General features: G+C 35.4%; 1 protein-coding gene across 6 annotated transcripts in view; it reads left to right on the plus strand.

Moving 5' to 3' along the window:
* The window catches only part of AKAP6 (A-kinase anchoring protein 6), a 210,651-nt gene that overhangs the window by 166,222 nt on the left and 25,562 nt on the right, over positions 1–18,867 (plus strand). For all 6 annotated transcript variants that reach the window (XM_041421063.1, XM_041421416.1, XM_041421326.1 and 3 more), the window contains 2 exons: positions 514–738; positions 17,346–17,561. In XM_041421063.1, coding sequence (XP_041276997.1) covers positions 514–738; positions 17,346–17,561 — 441 coding nt within the window. The remainder of the gene's footprint in view (positions 1–513; positions 739–17,345; positions 17,562–18,867) is intronic.

The following is an 18,867-nucleotide window of genomic DNA, read 5'->3' on the forward strand; positions in this document are numbered from 1 at the left end:
TAACCTAACGGTTCATACCTCAAAAAATATCTGTCTCCAAAAATGTAAATGGTACCTTGGATAGGAGTCTGGAGAACTCAGTGATTGTCATATTTTCTCTTGCTGCCTAGAAACCAGTGACTCTTACACTGGTTGTATACTGGTATATACTGGTCTTATACTCCTAGCCATAAGTGTCTCAAGCCATGGACAAATTCTGTAGAGTAACTAGTTTACAAAGTTAAGAATAATTTTGTCTCCTCTGTCCTTAATTACTCTTAGTAAACACTAATTTATAATCCTTCTAGCAAAGTCAGTGACCCAGAGAGAACAGCATAAGTGAGAAACAAGGGTAGGAAAATTGAAATGCGTTGAAACAAGGAAACAAATAATAAAATTGATTGATATTAGTCATAATTATTAAAAAACCACATCTCTAGTCATTTAACAGATTCTTCTTGTTGCACATTAACCTATATATGTTTTGGTACATAAGACTAATCTATGTGTTTTTTTTTTTATCTGATGCATTAGAAAACCCTAGGAGAGAAGATCCAAGACACAATGGTAGGGCACAGTGGGTTAGGTCCACGTGACCTGCTCTCGCCTGAAAGCGGCAGCCTGGTAAGGCAGCTGGAGGTCAGGATCAAAGAGCTGAAAGGGTGGCTGAGAGATACAGAGCTTTTCATCTTCAATTCCTGTCTGAGACAAGAAAATGAAGGAACAATGAATGCTGAGAAACAACTGCAATATTTTAAGGTAATAAAAAACCTATCATAGCTTTTGTAGAGAAACTCTTCTTTATGGTGAGGTAAAATATTTATCTTTTACATAACATAATGCAATGCCTGTTTATATTTAATTATATATTTTCTTCTTCATTATGTGTTCACTCATGTTTATTTTATTGAATCCTTACAATAATATTTATTTTATAAATATTTTTTGCAAAAGAGGTCTTTAGAGGACTAATTGCACCACGATTGTAAAAGCAATAGTATTCTTTCCTTCTGCCTCATTATAAAACATAGAATCATAGAATGGGTTGGGTTGGAGAAGACCCAAAAGATGATCTATTTCCAATCCCCCTGAAATGGGGAGGGGAAAAAAAAAAGCAGCTGAATTTTGCCACAGAAAGCTTCACTCTGAATTTCACTCTCAGCATAAGGTAATTAAGGTCTTGTGTGATCATCAGTTTAATAACCTATATCTCTGCACATATGAGTCAAGAACAGCCTATCTGAGGTAACAATTACAGTGAGCTAAATTTAGCATATATGAGAAAACATTCAAGGTTGTGACAACTAGATACATGGCAAAGACATATACACTGTGAGATTTCCATTAATCTAGGCCACATCCTAAACCTAAGCCTGAAGATTTATAGAAAAGAGGGAAAAGATTGTAGTCACAATGCTTTATTCAGATGATAAGCTCGTTCAACCAAAGGCCAGTGTTCAGCTTTGCAACTGACTTAGTGGAGCTTGCATGTTTTGTTCCATTCCCTGTAAGTAGTGGCAACATTCAGGAAAGAGGGCTAATTTAGTAAACACACCTGGTAGAACTGTGCAATTTTCTTCTCTTCATAGTTTCTAAATAAACCCTCACCCAAGTCATCATTACAGGTCACTTTACTCTGCAAGTGATCTGTGACCAAAGAATAAGAAAGGAATCACAAGTCATTGTTGAGCTTTAGGGGTAAAGAGGTTTTTTCTCTTCCACTAGTACACCAGGGTGTCTAGGGCAACAGCAGTCTCAAGGGGATGCACAATTTCTTAAATATGCGCTAATGGGGGAAAACAGTCATGATGATTCTGTTTCATCTATCAGCAAACTTCAAAGCAAGCAGTTAGGAAGGACTGTTGATAGACCTGCAGAACTTCACAGCAATAGATGCATATTTTCCATACAAAATGCTGGACATTTTTATTTCTGTAGAAAATGATGGCATTTATTTAAGTGCAGAACTATGTATTTAAAAATCTTAATTTCAGGCAAGCTTTTTTTAAATCTAATTTTTTTAATATTCATTTACACACACACACACAGAGAGTAATACCATACTACATATTTTGTACATAAATCTCTCAAATGAAATCTTTTTACACATATATGGCATAATATCATGCCAAAAGCTCTAGCGATGTTAAACAGTATAGTGTTATCCACCATGATGTAGCCAGAGTATTTTCTTACTCGGTTGATTATCTATTAATTACACAAATAATACATTAATTATTTTCAAAATGGTAGCCATTAGAGTATAAAAAATAATTACCTATCAAATATGGTGAGAGCACATAATTTTGTCATATATATTGAACCATCTTTGTCTCATTAAATCTGAAATTCACTATAAGTAAGTTTTCCATTCTTCACTGATCTCCTGGGGAAGTGTATAAAAGAGAAAATGGATATAATTAACAATACTGCAATGTATAATACATATATTTGAGAGAGAACATTTAGAACATTTTCAAAAACATTAGCTATGCCACTAGTAGAAAACCTGCTGGGGTTTAGTTTGACTTACTTTCCACTTAAGAGTTTAACCTTATTACTGCTTTCACTGTGGTAAGTGAATCATTGTTTCTTAATGGAAATTTACTGTGATGCACCATCCCAATACACAGAGCCACTGTACACAGGGAAACATTTTTAATAAAATAAACTCAACAATGCCATTGATTTTCATTCCATAATGTTATGCTTTAAATTAGAGTTATGCCTTAGGAAAAAACATTATTCCATTTTTTGAGGTGTTTTGCTTCCATTTTGCAATTGCAGGATGAATCAAATGTGTAGCTCACATGCATTTGGGACCCAAGATGAGAGCAACGTGGTGGGAGGAGTAGTTGTTAAATTCACTAGTAGGAAACTATTTCGGCTTCTTTGTCTTTTTTATAGAAAATCATGCCATATAAATTTGAGTGTTCTTTTTATTAAAGAATTCGCTACTGCATTGTTTTCTTTTGGAATAGTCCTGTGCAATAATAATACCTAGAATTTCTATGGTACTGTCCAGTCAAGGAGCTCTACATGCTGCACAGGCATTACTGAACTAAGCCCCACTAAACATTGAAGGTAGGTATTATTATCATCCCCTTTTTAGAAATGAGGGAAATCAAATACTTGGAGATCAAAACACTTTTTAAGGCTTTCACAGAAAGTAAAGTGTAGCCTAACGACAGCTTCTGTTCAAGAAAGGAGAAAGAATAAACACAAGTTGCTGAGCTGTAAAGGGGGAAGCCAGGGTGTCTGACTGCAGTTATTTCTTCTGTTGCAACACAAGATGTAGACTAAAAAAATAAAAAACAAATCCTTCAAATTCTTGAGCTCATCATAGTTAGAAATATATGTTTATTTTATTTATTCACGCTATTTATTCCTCTTTAAGTCCTTTGAGTTCATGTTTTCTAGCTTTCCACAGAAAATGATGTGGTCAAGAACCAGAATCTTACTTTTTAAATGAAATCCAAAATTCTCAGGGTAAACACATAGTTCTAGCCCCTGAAATACCAGACATAACAAGACTAATAATTGGCATAACTGATTTTCTAAACTAAAAATATAGAGCTGTTTTGTGGATCAGGAGAGATTTGGAGCTGTGAAGAATGAGAAGGAATAATAAAAAGACTTTGTATTCTTTCATAAAGTTTTACCAAGTTTCATTTGACTAAGGTCTAGCCAGAAATTTATGTGCCTGTTAGCTTGTCAGTAGAAGTGGCCTGCCACGTTTCTTTTATGTGTCTGGGACTTCAAAAAGCATGCTTTTTTCTTTGCAAAATTCCCTCAAAAAGCAGCAAGAGAGCCTAAATAATCGGTCATATATTTCTGTCACTTGCAATAAAACTTAAGACATTAAGTGTTTTATACAGAGAAATGATCAGCCTCCAAAAGTTGTTTTGGGTTTGGCTCACAGACCAGCTACTCGAGAACAAGCTTAGACTTGTGAGTACCTGTCTGTTTCAGTATCCCTTCTCAATCATGTACAACTGGGAAAGCCTCTAGTGTTTCCAGTAGCAAGATTTATAAAGGAACTTGTTCTCTTTCTCCTCCAAACTGTGATGGGGAACAAGATTTTTCTCTTTAGAATGGGATTTTAGCAGACATTATTTCTAAATTTTGTTTGGCAAAAATAATGTTGCATTTCATGTCATTTCCTGATCTGGTTTTATTTGAAGCAATAAGCAACACGCTATATAGAGTCATACCTGTCTCTTAAATCTTTATTTGTGTCTTTAACAAAAATAGTCTTGCTTTTCTGTAGTACTGAAAGCTTGTGGTTTTCATTCACTTTAGTCTATATATCAATTAAAGAAATCAGACTACTTAATCATACGAAACATGTTGAAAATTTCTTCTCATTTGAAATTTCTAAAAGTCAATGGTTTATTGAATTCCCCAGCCAGTATTATTTGTTGCCATTTCTGCTTGCCTTGTAAACACTGTAAATTTTGTGATGGTTGTAACTATTTCTAATGACTAGACCCCCTCAAACTGTAAGTTTTCATCTTCCACTACATTTATGACTTGAGCATACCAGATGATGTAGTGTCATTTTAAAACAAGTATTTCTCATCAGCATCTCTTATTTCTCCAATGCCTAATGCAACTGAACTTTCTGATTAAATAATATAGGTTGCATTGGTAATTAATAGTCCGTATGTCTTATGATGCTTTTTATATTTACTGAAAAGTTTGTAGAAGAGGCAACACTGTACTTCATACAAAAAAAAGAAACTAGTTAAATGTACTTCAGTCAAATAAAACAAAAGTGAGTTTGGAAGCATTTAAGATTGTAGCCAAAATGAAATAGAACTATTAACGTTGAATAAAGGTTTGGAGACTCAGAAATTAACGAAAATGCTGGCTCTTCCTGCTGGTGGCAGGAGTTGCTTTCACCACTGCATTCTGGATCCTTTACAGTTTTTAGAATGATGTTTCTGGCAGAGCTGCAGTTAAAGAATTACAGAATTTCAATATGCATGTAACAAAGGTATGCAAAACAGTCTGCCACAGAAAGTCCAGAAGAGGTCAAGCTGGATTTAATCCTTTTCACACCTCTATGATGAAAAAAAAAAAAGGAAAGTTTTAATTTCTCAAAAGGAGTGTGATTTCAGAGCCCCAAAAGTTTTCACAGATGAAGAATTGTTTACCCAAATTTTGTTTGGATTCAATTTTAGCAAACAGAAAGGCATACACTACTAAATGATAGAAAACCAGGTAGGATTCCAAAGTTGAATGTAGCCTAATGCCTCTTACAAAGGTTTGAAGCGAATTCAGACTGAATTTCCATAACCCACCATCCCAAAGTAGCACTTCTGTGGACCACTGAAATGAGAAGCCACATCTTTATAGTAGAGCAGCTGTACATACATATTTTTTGGCCCTAATACAATACATAATAAGTTGATTTAATTTGCTAAAATACCAATGTACAGTACTCTGTATATATGAAAATACACATAAACACAGAACACTTAGATATTTAATGTACCTCAGATTTTTATTTAATATACTTATTACTGAAAAATAGTTCACTTTGTGTTTCAATAAGCTCTTCCTATTTAAGGTAACACTGATATTACATCAAATTCCCATTTAAGAATCAATGCTCCACTGAGATAGCAGCTGTCATTCCATCATCTCATTTTGGCTGTGAATCCTGAACCATAATTCGTCAAATTCCCATTTAAGAATAAATGCTCCACTGAGATAGCTGTCATTCCATCATCTCATTTTGGCTGTGAATCCTGAACCATAATTCTGGGGATTTTTTTATAATGTTACTTACTTTGTGATTAATCAAAACATCAAAATTAATCTTAAAGAATATATAGTTGTCTGAACCCTTTTCCCCCCTCAATTACTCCCTTTTCTGGGACAAATGAAGAGACAGAAGAGCTCTGGACTAAGATTGGGGTGTGGGATGGAGGTTTCTCTAGTAATAAGAAGATCTGAGCTCAGCAGAGCTCAGATACAGCAATATACTGAATGCTTTGGTGAACAGAGAATGACCCAGTGGCTATTTTTAGGGTACAAATTCATATTTTGCTTACTTCTTAGGTCTATTTTATGTTCTGTCCCCTTATTTCTGGTACCATGATGATTGCCCCATGAACAGCATAGACAGAGGCACATTAAAACAGACTACCTACAGGACAGAGATCTCTGAGTTTCTTTTCTAGTAATTGGAAGGAAGAAAAGTACTTTTGGTATGCAATTAATCCATTCTGGTTTAGGCATCCAGAACCAAAAAATTGAAAATTTAGGCTATGGAGAAGAGGTACTGTACCTCAGAATACCTGCTTCTAAATGAGCTCAGACTCACATTTTGCATTAGTTCAGATGAATCCCACTCAAGAAATCATCAGGAGTATCATTAGGACAGAGGGACTTGGGGATGGGACAATTGCAATTCCAACTTAGAATGATTTACTGATATTTGTGAGGTTCTTCTGCACTAATTACAGGTTTATTTATTTTCCAGAAAGATTAAGCCCAAATTTCTCTTTCAGTTCTCCTAGACGTGCAATAGGGTGCTCATTTGAACCATCTTGTTAACAGGAACTGGTGAGGAGGCAATTGAGTCCTTGTCCTTGTCTTTCTTACTGTACTGGAAGGATCTATTTTTAATTCTCTTGTCATGGGTAACCTTGAGAGACTTGAGGTCTCACTCAATTTTAGCAACACAGAAGACATTGGCCTACAGAGGAAGCTGTTCCTAACTGGCCATTACAAAGTAAAACTTGCAATTTCATAGTGACAAAGGGCTTACAGTTCCTTTCCCAAGACTTTCATATCAATGACACCTACAGACTTTGAGCCATATTTCCCCTAAGTCATGGTCTCTTGAAGACTCATATGTGTAGAAGTAAAAAAAATGGTTTCTTTTGAGAGAACACTCTCAGTTCTATCACTTATTATTTTTATTGTGATTGAAGATATAATTGGCTTTTTTATCTTTTGATCCATCCAAATGACTCCTTGAAAATAAGACTGCTTATCATACTGCTATTGCCTTGAAGACTTAGTTACTGCAAAACCAGAAACATTCTCTTCTGTTACTATTAACCTGGAAAAGGAAAATGAGAAGAAAGCAGAAGATGAGAAAAGAAAATGAGAAAGAAATATTTCCCCTAAAAAATGCCAGGACTGACTCACACTAATTTACAGAGAGGGCTGGTACTTTGGTTGGCCTCAAAGCTTTACCTTTGTTACTGATAACATGTGGAAAACCAAGCTCAGCATGGACTGGGAATATAAGACAGTTAAGAAAAATTCACTGCATTATCTCCATCAAGGTTCTCTTTGTACTACTGCATATGATTAGATGATTTATTTGATTGTCTATAACTGCCCCTTTGGAGTCATAGCATTGCATTTTCAGGTGCAAATTTATCCAATATTAGTGGATTATTGATTGAGTAGTGTCTCTGGAGCAATTGAATTCTACTAATGAGATTTTTCTTTAATTGATGGATCATACTGGACAGTTTTCCCAAGTTGGGTTTTTTTTTTGTATGTAAGTTAAAAGATCATAGTTCCAATAGGAAGTATTTTTCTGGACTGTATTTACCTGTATTGTAGTAAGTACCTTTACTTACACTGAAAATAATTTCATACTGCCAAGAAATCTATTGATTTTAGTAGAATTTGTAGGGTAAAGTGTAATTTAGTATGAGTGAGAATATTAGTGTAAAAGAATAGGTCCTCAATATACATTCCTTTGTGTTTATTGCATTCATTATCAGGCAAATTATGTATCACAAATACGTCAGTCAGGAATGGGATTTGTAGACTGGTACCATATTTCTAGGGACAAGAGAATGGCTTAGTTAATACTTGCTGCATAAAGTCAGTGGGGGAAAAATGTAGTGTGTGGATTCCTGTCCTTTGAAGGATGGCTCTTTTACTGTTGTCTTAGGGAAGGGGTGCATTACCTTGTGTCAAAATAAAACTAAAGGCCTGGCCCCTAATCTGATGGATTTCCCCTGCATTTTGTCAATGGCTGATGGTGCAAGGTCATTATTATGGAACCATCTTTCCCTTAGTCACATTGATGCTTATTTTAATATTTTGGTCACAGTAAGAGGCACCTCATTATGTTCTAAGCATTGGTGAAGGAAGAAGTGAAGGCTTCTTTCATGGCCCCTTTGCTTTCATCCTTGTCTAGTCTTCTCACCCCAATCTGATCGCCCAGGCAGTGGAAAAAAAGCACTTGAAGGCACAATACTATGAGTGCCTCTGAGTCTCTAAGACCATCACAGCAAGCAGTCACCATAGCCAGACATGGTTTTTGATAACCCTTAGCTTTTTGACTGCCATTCACAGTTCTTCTTGACCAAATCACCTGCTTCTGTCCTTCCTGCTAATTCAAGCTTTCTCATAGTCCTGGGACTAAACTGTGTATGTCAGTCATGTCCGTCTAATTTGTACAAGGGGCAAGTTAGTATTAATTTAAAACTTAGCATATTTATAGAATCACAGAATCATAAATTTTAGAAGATACCTCCAAGACCATCAATTCCAACCTTTGGCTGAATACTACCATGTCAACTAAACCATGGCACTAAGTTCCTTTCAGGTAGTTTTAGAGAGTGATACTCTGAGCCTCCTTTCCTTCAGGCTGAACAATTCCAGCTCATTCAGCCACTCCTCATATGATTTGCCTTCCATACCTTTCACCAGCTCTGTTGCCCTTCTTTGGACATGCTCCAGCACACCAATGTCTTTCTTGGTGTGAGTGGACCAGAACCGAACACAGGACTTGAGATGCAGCCTCACCAGTGACAAGTAGGGAGGGACAATTACTTCCCTAGTCAATGCGATCACTTGTTTTTATCTTATTTACCAGGTTAGGTACTGAGGGAGCTACCCTACATCTGGGAGGGGTGAACCTACCTCGCCACAGTGCTGCCTGGCTCTAGTTCATTCTGCTCTAAGTAGCTTCTCTTGTTGGGGACTTTTAGTTTTGTCTTGAACTGAACCCAAAAACTGTGGGCCTGATTGCATATTTGTGCTTAAGGTAAGGCAAAAGAATGTATATCCATTCTGAGGATGCACTGCTTTTTGGAAATAAGACAAACACAATTTCTGGAAAAGCCTGTTTGTTGTCCCTGTGTGTATACAGATAGAGATGAAAACATCACAATTTATTTTCCTCAGTTTACCCTGGCACAGCTCAACCTGTGTGTTTTTGCATCCAGGCAAAATTTACTTCGTTGACATAAGAAAAAAGCCAGAGGAAATATCTTTTTCCTTACTTATTACATGCGTTTATTTTCCCTTTCCTTTTGTTCCTTTTGTTCTGAAGTCTCCAAAAGAATAGTCTAATGTATTTTATGTTTGCTGCTTTCCCACAAAAAAAGTAATACCTATACACTGCAGGACATGTTTTTCTGTAATTCAGAATAGGGTCTAAGCTCTCAGTATATTTTGGAATATACCAGGCCCATTGCACAAGGACAGCAAAAATACATGTCCACCTATGAGAGAACTGGATTAAGAAAGGGAATAAGTACGCTATTAACATCTGAACCTCAGCTTGAGATTTACAGGTACTGATGTACACCCATGCAAGGAAGTTTTTCCTTTAAAGCTCAATATAGCTCCAAGATAGAATACAAAGTTTTAACAGTTTTAACTCTTCACTAAAAATGCCTGAAATTCATACCTACGTTTTTTAGGCAATTGGAGGTGGTTTCTTGGCATCTAATATGTGATCTAGGTGGAGAAACATCTTGATTTCTTTTAAGATGTAATTCTAAGTGAATTTCAAAGACTGGAAGTCAAGTTGAACTAATATGTGATCTAGGTGGAGAAACATCTTGATTTCTTTTAAGATGTAATTATAAGTGAATTTCAAAGAGTTAGTTGAACCTAAATGATGCCTTACGTGATTTTTAAGAAAAGTTGCCACCTGTACCTGAATTTGTTTACTGTCTTGAATTTCTACACATTTCATTTGAAACTCTACTCACTGTGGTGATCTAACAAAAATTTCAAATTTAAAATGTCCAGTATAGGCAAACATATTTTTGATCCATGTAATCCAGGATTCACTACAAAAGCAAAACACTGATGTTTATCCTACCTGTCTGATGATTAGCCTGATTTTATCTTAGCATTTTCTGGGGGGCAAAAAAAGAAACCCTGGAAAATTGTGGCACTTCCTGGAATATTTCTCCTTTGAATCTTTTTCACTGGAAAGATAATTTCTCAAGTTAAATGAGAAGAGGTCAGACACAAACCAAAGGCATTTATAAATACTATGCTAGACTAGAAATATGAATCCTCATGCCATTCCCTCTGGCTTCTCTATCTGAGTAACTTGGCTTATTCCCTGGAACCGAGTTAACCCCAGCTTCAAAGTGAGTAGTATATAGCTCTAAAATACTTCCATTTGAAAATGAATCTAATTCCCTGTATGAAACACAAGAAAAATAAGTCTTGGAAAAGATATGTTTTATTTCAGTAGGGAAGATTCATTTCCATCCAACACCATTTTACTTTTATTTTTAAAAGTTATCTTTCTGTAATTGCATACTAGTTTAGAGTTAAGATAGGAGCATCTTAACAATAATGGGCACTTTTTTTAACAGATTATTGCCAAAAGTGCATTCTTTATTCCAGGGAGACACTGTAATAGATACCAGCGCTTTCGTAATGATACAAGCAATCTGTAAGCTATTATAGTTTCTTTTATAGTAACTTAATCTTCATATTGTTTTATATGTCTGGAATTTTAATAGTGTTTTTAATTTATGAAGAGGAGTATATTACATATTACTAGTTACATGGGAGCATGAGCTAAATAACAGACCATTGAATGGTATTCTTACAAACAAATATTTTGAAGTACTTAAACAGGCATAAGGAATAGAACAAAGAAGTTAAAGAATGCCATACAGATATAATAGTAGCTTTTATGGAATGGGTCCAGAACCACCTAATCTGAATTGTGACTGTTTTTAGTGCATATATTTTACTTCAAGAGAAAAATGGGAATGATATTTAAAAGTAAATATTTTACTTAATATAAATATATTTACCCAGTTAATGAATTTAATTATTAAAATTATAATAACATATAAATAATCTATTATGTTAATAATACATATAATAATTAAAAATTCAATTATTTATTCAAATAAGTACAGATACCCATGTACCTTTTTACAGCTAATGAAAAGAATTAATTAAATACTTGCTTATATGTAGAATGCAAACCCTTATGTACATTCCTAAAGCTAGTGCAGAAATGAAGTCCTTTTTCCTTCTAGTTCATTGTCATTTTTAATGTGTCTAGAAAGAGACACAGTTCTCTGGTAAGAGAAATATCATAACACTTTGCTAAGCAGTGAGTTACAGAGATATGATCAATGTAGCAATTTAGTGGTTGTAATACTATTAAAAGTAAGGCTTTTAAATGAAGAGAACCAGTTCACTATTTTGAAAGAAGTGATATTCTACTTTAAACTGTCATTCTGTATTTCTGACTTGCAATTAGATGATATTTCTAAAATGTCATTCCCAGATTCTGTTGTGACTGTCATCATAATAAAATGTGACAGGAAAGATATTATATCAATACTTTTTCCATAATTAGCATTACATTTCTCTCAAGGGTTAAGTACAAAGGTTCTTCACTGAATGGTCTGCAAGCTTTGTGCCTTTAAAATTTTTTAATATAGCCAAGACTGGTGACAACTGGGAGACAGATCTATGAACAAACCCGTTTGGAGAGAATAGTTTTGTGGTGTGTGATATATGTTAGGCAAATGAGCTTATTAGGACTCTCATCTATTTTATTATTGGTGCCCAATTTAATAGAGGCATTTAAAAAACAATATTTCTGCCTGCGTCCTTGAAATGAAGAAGATACATTGATATAATTGAGAGCAAATGATTGCATGTTGTGCCATTTAATCATGTCATTTTTCAATTGCTGTTTTTTGCACTTCACTGCATACTTATAGAATATTTAGCTTCAATATAGATTAAGTCACACAGTATGCAACTGAGTAGATTTCCCATATAAGGTGACATATTCTTTTAACCTTGAAATCAGCAAAAGCACACAGGTTTGGCAGTATTTTTCTAAACAATGACAAGTAATCATTCATTTTCTATCTTTGTCACTTAGCTTTTTTATTTTAAGGAACTACTCGCCTATTAATATTTTTTGAGAAATTGTTGGTTTTATTTTTCATTCAGAACCAAAAATTCTTCTTTTCACCATCTGCTCTGCAAGAATGCATTAGCCTGAGAAGTTCTAATAGGCATTGCCATTTCACAGATGACAATGAAAACTACATTTTACCCAAACTTTGCAAGCATTTCCTCATTTATTTTTCCTGTTTTCCTGTTTCTTGTTTCTGTTTATTGATGTATTATTTCTGTTAGTTGTGATACTTAACAGTTTAACATTATCGCTTTTAAAACCTGATATGCTGCCCTAGCCAAAAATCAGGCATAAAAAGGCAAATAAATTCTAAGAGTTGTAGTTTGATTGGTGTACACAGAAGGGTGACTTCCATTCTCAGATCCTGCCTTAATTTCTGCATGTGATTGTTGTACTAAAGAACAGCAGATCCATCTTCCATCAAAGAACAACTGGTGCAATCAGAAGTGTATCATTCCCTCCCTCACATACCCACATTATGCAAGAAGGAGGAAGAGTAAGCCTTTAACAGAGCAAGGTTAGACAGACACTTCCTCTTGGTTCTGGTCATTTATCTGCAGCTAAACTTCTTTTGTGTTCCTAAAACAGCCTGTGTTGCCCATGCCTACACAGAAGCCCAGAAATAGTGCTTCTCTCAGTATACCTTGGCATTTCTTCTGGGCCTGAAAGCAGAAAGAAAATCCATCTGTTTAAATTACTGTTTGTCATTGTCCAGCTATTTTCAAATCCCTGGCCATCTCTACATGAAAATTTAATCCAGTTGTAGAGTGAAAACAAGAAACTTCAGATCCCATAAAAGTGAATTCTCCGAACAATATGTTATAAATGACGCTATGAAAACATCTTAATAATCTTTGTGGTGAATGTGTGGATTATGTAGATTTAAGGCAACTCAACTAATTTTACAATGACTTTTAAACTACTTTTAAGCATAATTAGTCTCACTGAATTAATCAAAAGTCTTAAATAGTTAATATAAACGCCTGGTCAAGATTCTTGATATACCATGTTTCAGTGGCCTACTCATCTTACATCTTGTGTGAGAAGGCTGACTTCCCATACAGGTCTTTCCGTCATGCAGAGCAGATGGTGCAGCACAGCTCAGATGCTGATGTGCCGCAGGAAGGCTGAGGGATGGAAACTCACTGGGGCTTGAGGAGCTATAACATTCCTCAACTTCCCACCTTTCTATGCCTCTCATATGCTCTGGCACTGCTTAAAGCTGCACACATGTTTCTGGTCACATGTCACTCAGTTAGGAGTCATGCAACTAAGCCAAGCACCTTCTGTTCAGATCATGGCCACTTCCATCCCCATAGATAGTGCCATTAGCCCTTGGCTTGGAAGGAGTGTTTGATGTCATTTGACTCAGTAGGGGCTTTTCCAGATGATTTAAGTCATGGTATTAACAAGCTGTGAAAGTAGTTTCAGGTAGCCCTTTTTAGCTGTGCGGGTGATAACTTCAAAGCACTGAAAGTAGGAGTGGACAGGGGGAAGTAAAGCCTTCCAAGATTCTAGCAGCATGGACAGGAATCCTCAGTATGGGAAGCCATGACCGTAAGAACATTCTAATGACTAACACGTCAATGATATCAGGGTATCTGTTGTGAAGCAAATGACTCAGACACAAAGTCAACTTCATACACAACAGTTGCAGTTACTGTGTATACTTTTAGCCTGCAGCAAAAAAAGTCAAATACATTTATTTAAGTGTCACTGCAAATGGCTTAAGTGAATATCTTTCTCCCACATTTACAAAGATTTGGATTGTGTTTACATTTACCACAGCTCAATGGACACATGATAGTATGAGGGGACAAAATTGTAAGTGTTTAATCTCTAAATCTACACTTCAGCAAATCTTCTGCACACACAGAAGACTAAGTGAGCCTAAGTGATGCACCTCAGTGTACAGTTAGATCACATCCTAATTTTCTGAATCTTCAAGTGCCCAGTAGCGTACAATAGCAGCCGTAAACTATAAGACCCTAGGCTCAGGAGGGGTACTCATCATATTTCCTAACTCATCAAATTTTTAAATTAATTTACTTTTATTGAGCATGAATTATAGCTTCTACATTCACAGAGTAGAATGTACCTCACAAATAATTAATTAAAGTAACTGTCATCCTGGAAGCATATTTTGCATGTGCAATTACTGTATTGACAGGTTTTTATAGGAGGATGCCATTTTAACAACAGCAAAACTTTGATGGATATACAACACCACAGTGTATATATCATGTCATGTCTTATAGGCAATTATTGTGTCCCTTTAGGACACTGAACACAAGACCCTAATACTGCTTAAAGTCATTATTGTTAGTGCTATTATATAGGGCTTAAAGATGTCTTTACATGATTAAGTTCTCCAGGTTTTAAAGTATTGTTTCTATAGCCAACTGTTTCAATACACTATTAGATACAAGCACTTCATTCTTCTCCTGTTTAATATTAACCATAATATCATGTAATAAAATTGAAACAAAAGTGCCATAGGCCTAATTGTACTGTCACAGCCATGTAAATCAGAAATAGCTTCAGTAAAGCTACTGTTATTATGCTGGTGTAAAATTGATATAAATTAGAAATGACTTGGACACTGTAGCTCTGCTTTCAGATAACACAATGTAAAGGCCTCACTTAAAGTCCCCTATAATGGCTTATGAATGCAATTCTCCTTACCTCATCATGTTAAAAGGCATTGTATCAGAAAAGACCAATATTTATAAGGGATGACTTAATCAGATAGATCAAGGTAAATTAATGTTATGGGGCCTGATTCTGAGCCGTATTGACTTCTATGAAGTTAATGCAGACCTACATAAATTTGGCTGTGATTGCTGTATAACTCACCATCATTTAAAAAAAAAAAGAATTGTTGTTATAAAATGTAAAATAAGAACCCTGACTGAAGATAGACTTTTTGGTCCAGTTTAGTTGGCTGGTGTTTTTCCTGATCTGACATTAAACTATGAACATCATCAGAAAGGAAATGTGCCAGACGTGGTAGTTACATCAAGAACTACGAAGGAAACTAGTAATGAACTCTAGGAAAATAAATAAGGGCAAGTTCAGGAAACGCAAGTGCAAATGCAGCTCTGGTATAAATTGAATAATAAAATTCCTGGTCATATTTTGCCATAAATAGTGGTTTGGGAATTTGTCATTCGCCTTATTTAAAATTCAGAAATATTAAAGGTACAGGGTTCTCTCATTACAGAAGTAATAGAATTCTAGCTATTATAGAGTTAGGGTAATTTAAATAGCTATAGAATGCATTATATCAGTAAGTGGAACATCTGTATGAAATGTCCACCTGCTACTGTACTACTCAGTGTACTTTACAATGAAATATACTTAATCATTTTAAGATGTCTTCTAATGAAGGCTTATCGGGAATAACATTTTGAACACAAATACTTTTAGGCATTAAAACTTTTTCTTTAAATGAGATTGCATTGCCTTGTTTACCCTTGTTGATTAATAAGCAATCTGTTAGGATGGCCCAGTTGTACTAGTGAAAGTGGATTAGTAATTCAGCTGTGTTTGTGAGTTTAATCATCATTTCTCTTGAAGGCTTTAAAGGAAATCCCTGTCTTTTACACACTATCCCTATGCAAAGAAAAGATACATGTTTTTAGATGTATATACCAACCTTTCGGTTCACACTTTCGGCTTAATATTATTGATCAAGAACAGCAGCAAAATGCTCCTTTGAGTTTTGACATTTCTAATTATAAATTTCAATTTTTAAAGAAACACTGATACAAAAACTGGAACTGGAATTAGCTTTTTTTATAGAATGTTTTTGTTTTGCTGATAAAATTAAGAAAGGTGTCCTGGTTTTTTATCACTTAATGCTTCTGAACAGCTTTGAGAGGTGTAGTGGCTTTTTTATGCTTGCTTCTTACCATTAACTGGAAGTTTAGAAGCAAATACCCTGTCTTCAAAAAAGATGATAGTTCACATTTTCTCATGGGGTCATGCACTTTCATCTGTGGTGTCCCACAGAGGGAAACAGATGTTGGCAAGTTACAATTTAAATTATCTGGAAAGCTCCCATGTGTAGAGCACAGTCCTGTTAAATTCAGGAGTAGCACAGCCCTATGGTAATTATTGAATTCTTGAGCTATGCAGTGTTATAAAAGTAAAGGATTTCAGAACCTGGGCTGAAGCAGTCATCCTCACGTGCATTTTTGCCTTCTGTGCCCCAGTTTCATAGATGTTATTATTAAAATATGTTATGAGTTTAAAAAATCCTGGTTTGATGTTCAGTGACAGTAGAATATAATCAGGGATAAAACCATGCTTGGAAGAGCCCCATGCCATTAACTGCTCCGGGTGGTAGACCTCGTTCTAGTTCTGGCATATAGGATGCATTATTTATTCTGCTGCTCAACAACATTTTCAGTGCAGTTTCTTAGGGTTTTGGTGGAGAACCAACATATCCTGGCTCCCATCAAGTTTCAGTATTAGGGCTTAGCAATTGTCTCCCATTGTCCAGTTTACGTCAAACTGCATTCTCAGTAGCACATACTGGAATCAGTATATGAAGTAAACGCATTGAATTACTTCTTTTCAGGGATGATACAATTATCACAGTTTTCCTACATTTACTTGAATGTGGAACTACCCTGAAAATATTTTATGATAACAAAAAACATCTGTAAACAATTTTATACTAAATTTTCTCCTTCTGTAATGTTTCTTCTGTGACGGGGCACATATGACCCATAATTTCTATTGTTTTTTCTAAAAATATACGTATTCTCATTGCACGACTACAATTTTTCCCTCTTATTTTTCTGTAGAATTTCTGAAGCTGATTACTGTCAGGGTAACTAATTTCAGATGTGACCCAGTTGAATGAAAAAGAAAGGAAGAATAAATGAGTCTACACCATAAAACTTTCAGCATTATAGAGACAGTTAGCTATGTATGGTATTTGTTTGAAGAAGACTGAACGTAGTGTTAGTCTGGCTGTGCTATTAAGGTTAAGACTGTATTTATCTGAAAATAAAACACTAAGCTTTGACAGAAGTATGGGAATTTATGGAAGACCTGAAAAAAATATTGCAAGACAGAGATTAAGCACCACTAAATATCAGATAATAATTAATGTTTCAGTTTGCAAAGATTCCATGCTGACATCTGCTGTTTGTCTGTCCTTCAGTCTCTATGCTCTGAGATCAGGCAGAGGCGCCGTGGGGTAGCCTCTGTGCTGCGATTATGCCAGCACCTCCTGGATGATCAGGAGACCTGCAACCTAAATGCAGACCACCAGTCCATGCAGTTGATAATCGTAAACCTTGAGAGAAGGTGGGAAGCCATTGTCATGCAAGCTGTCCACTGGCAAACCAGGCTACAGAAGCAATCAGAAAAAGACTCGGTGAGTAATGCTTTCTTTAAAAAGGTCTTGTGGGATTTTTTCATAAGAAACACTTTTTCAGCACAAAAAATACATACCCATCTCTGAGTGTTTTCTTCTGACAGAGATGCCATTCCTAGTCTTTACTGTCTACAAGTGAATCTTCAGTTTTTCACACGGTATTGTATGGACAACATTGTTTAATAATATAAACTCACATATACATACTGTATTTGCTGGATATTTAATTTCATCATATCTGATTCCACCCAGTAAAAAAACCAATCCTCTCCTTGTGCTAAGTTGCTCAGTACCCCACAGAACTTGGCCCAGAGACATACTTCACTGATTGTAAGTATATTTTAGAAAAAGAATTTCCTGTGTAACTAAGACTGGTTTTAATTAGCATCCCAGCAGTAGATGTGTATTTCACATAGATTGCCATGAGTATGTGATTAATATACAATCCTCTGTTACTTAAATATAAGTAAAATGTAGAAATTTGCTTTTATCTCAAGGAAATGATTCCTAGGAGGCAAAATAGCACTCTGCTTAAACCATCCATTAAGTGGCATGAATTAGATTGGTTTTCTACAGCATAAAACTATATTACAAAGCAGAGGGAATTAAATAATCCCTACTAAACACCATTGACTGTAACAGATGAATTGGCTCAGCGTGTCTTGTGCAGCTATCACACTGCTATAATCTGTGTACTGCAGCTACATTGACAGCAATGTGTGTAGTTCCTATGTAGTTCATATACTGAAGACTCAGTGAGATTTGGGAATAAGTGATATATTTTTTTTTTAGGTTTTTGTTAAGCAAAGCAAAGGAAAAAAATCTTGACACTTCCTTCTTAGCAACTATCTGACTAACAGTGAAATACTACTTTTGACTTCTTTTTTTTAAAGTTCCTTTACAAAAGTAACAGAAGCTATATTTCTGTGGTTCAGTTAGGGTCCTACAGTATGAAGATACATAAGGCATTGTTTAGAAACTCTTGCAGTTCCTGAGTGAAAATGTATTAATCTAAACAGCCCAAGAAAATGGTGAGTTAGTGAGAAGGATGCTGTGAATTGTTGAAGGTAATAATAGTTGCTTGCCTGCCTTTTTCAAAATTTATAACATAGAAATGCTCCTCTGCTAGTTTGTTTTACTTGCTCTTTTGCTTTAGGTATTGATCTAGAAATGGGACTCGATGAAGGAAGAGGTTTGAACAGACTGTTAGGACAAGTCAAAAGGGGCTCTGTATGAGGCAGCATGGAAAGAACTCTTCTCTGAAAAGCGGATGTAGTGTTAGTGTTGGTTTTATCAGCATGGGATT

This window comes from Onychostruthus taczanowskii, unplaced genomic scaffold, assembly GCF_017590055.1.
Source record: "Onychostruthus taczanowskii isolate IOZ18803 unplaced genomic scaffold, ASM1759005v1 scaffold1, whole genome shotgun sequence".
NCBI lineage: Eukaryota > Metazoa > Chordata > Aves > Passeriformes > Passeridae > Onychostruthus > Onychostruthus taczanowskii.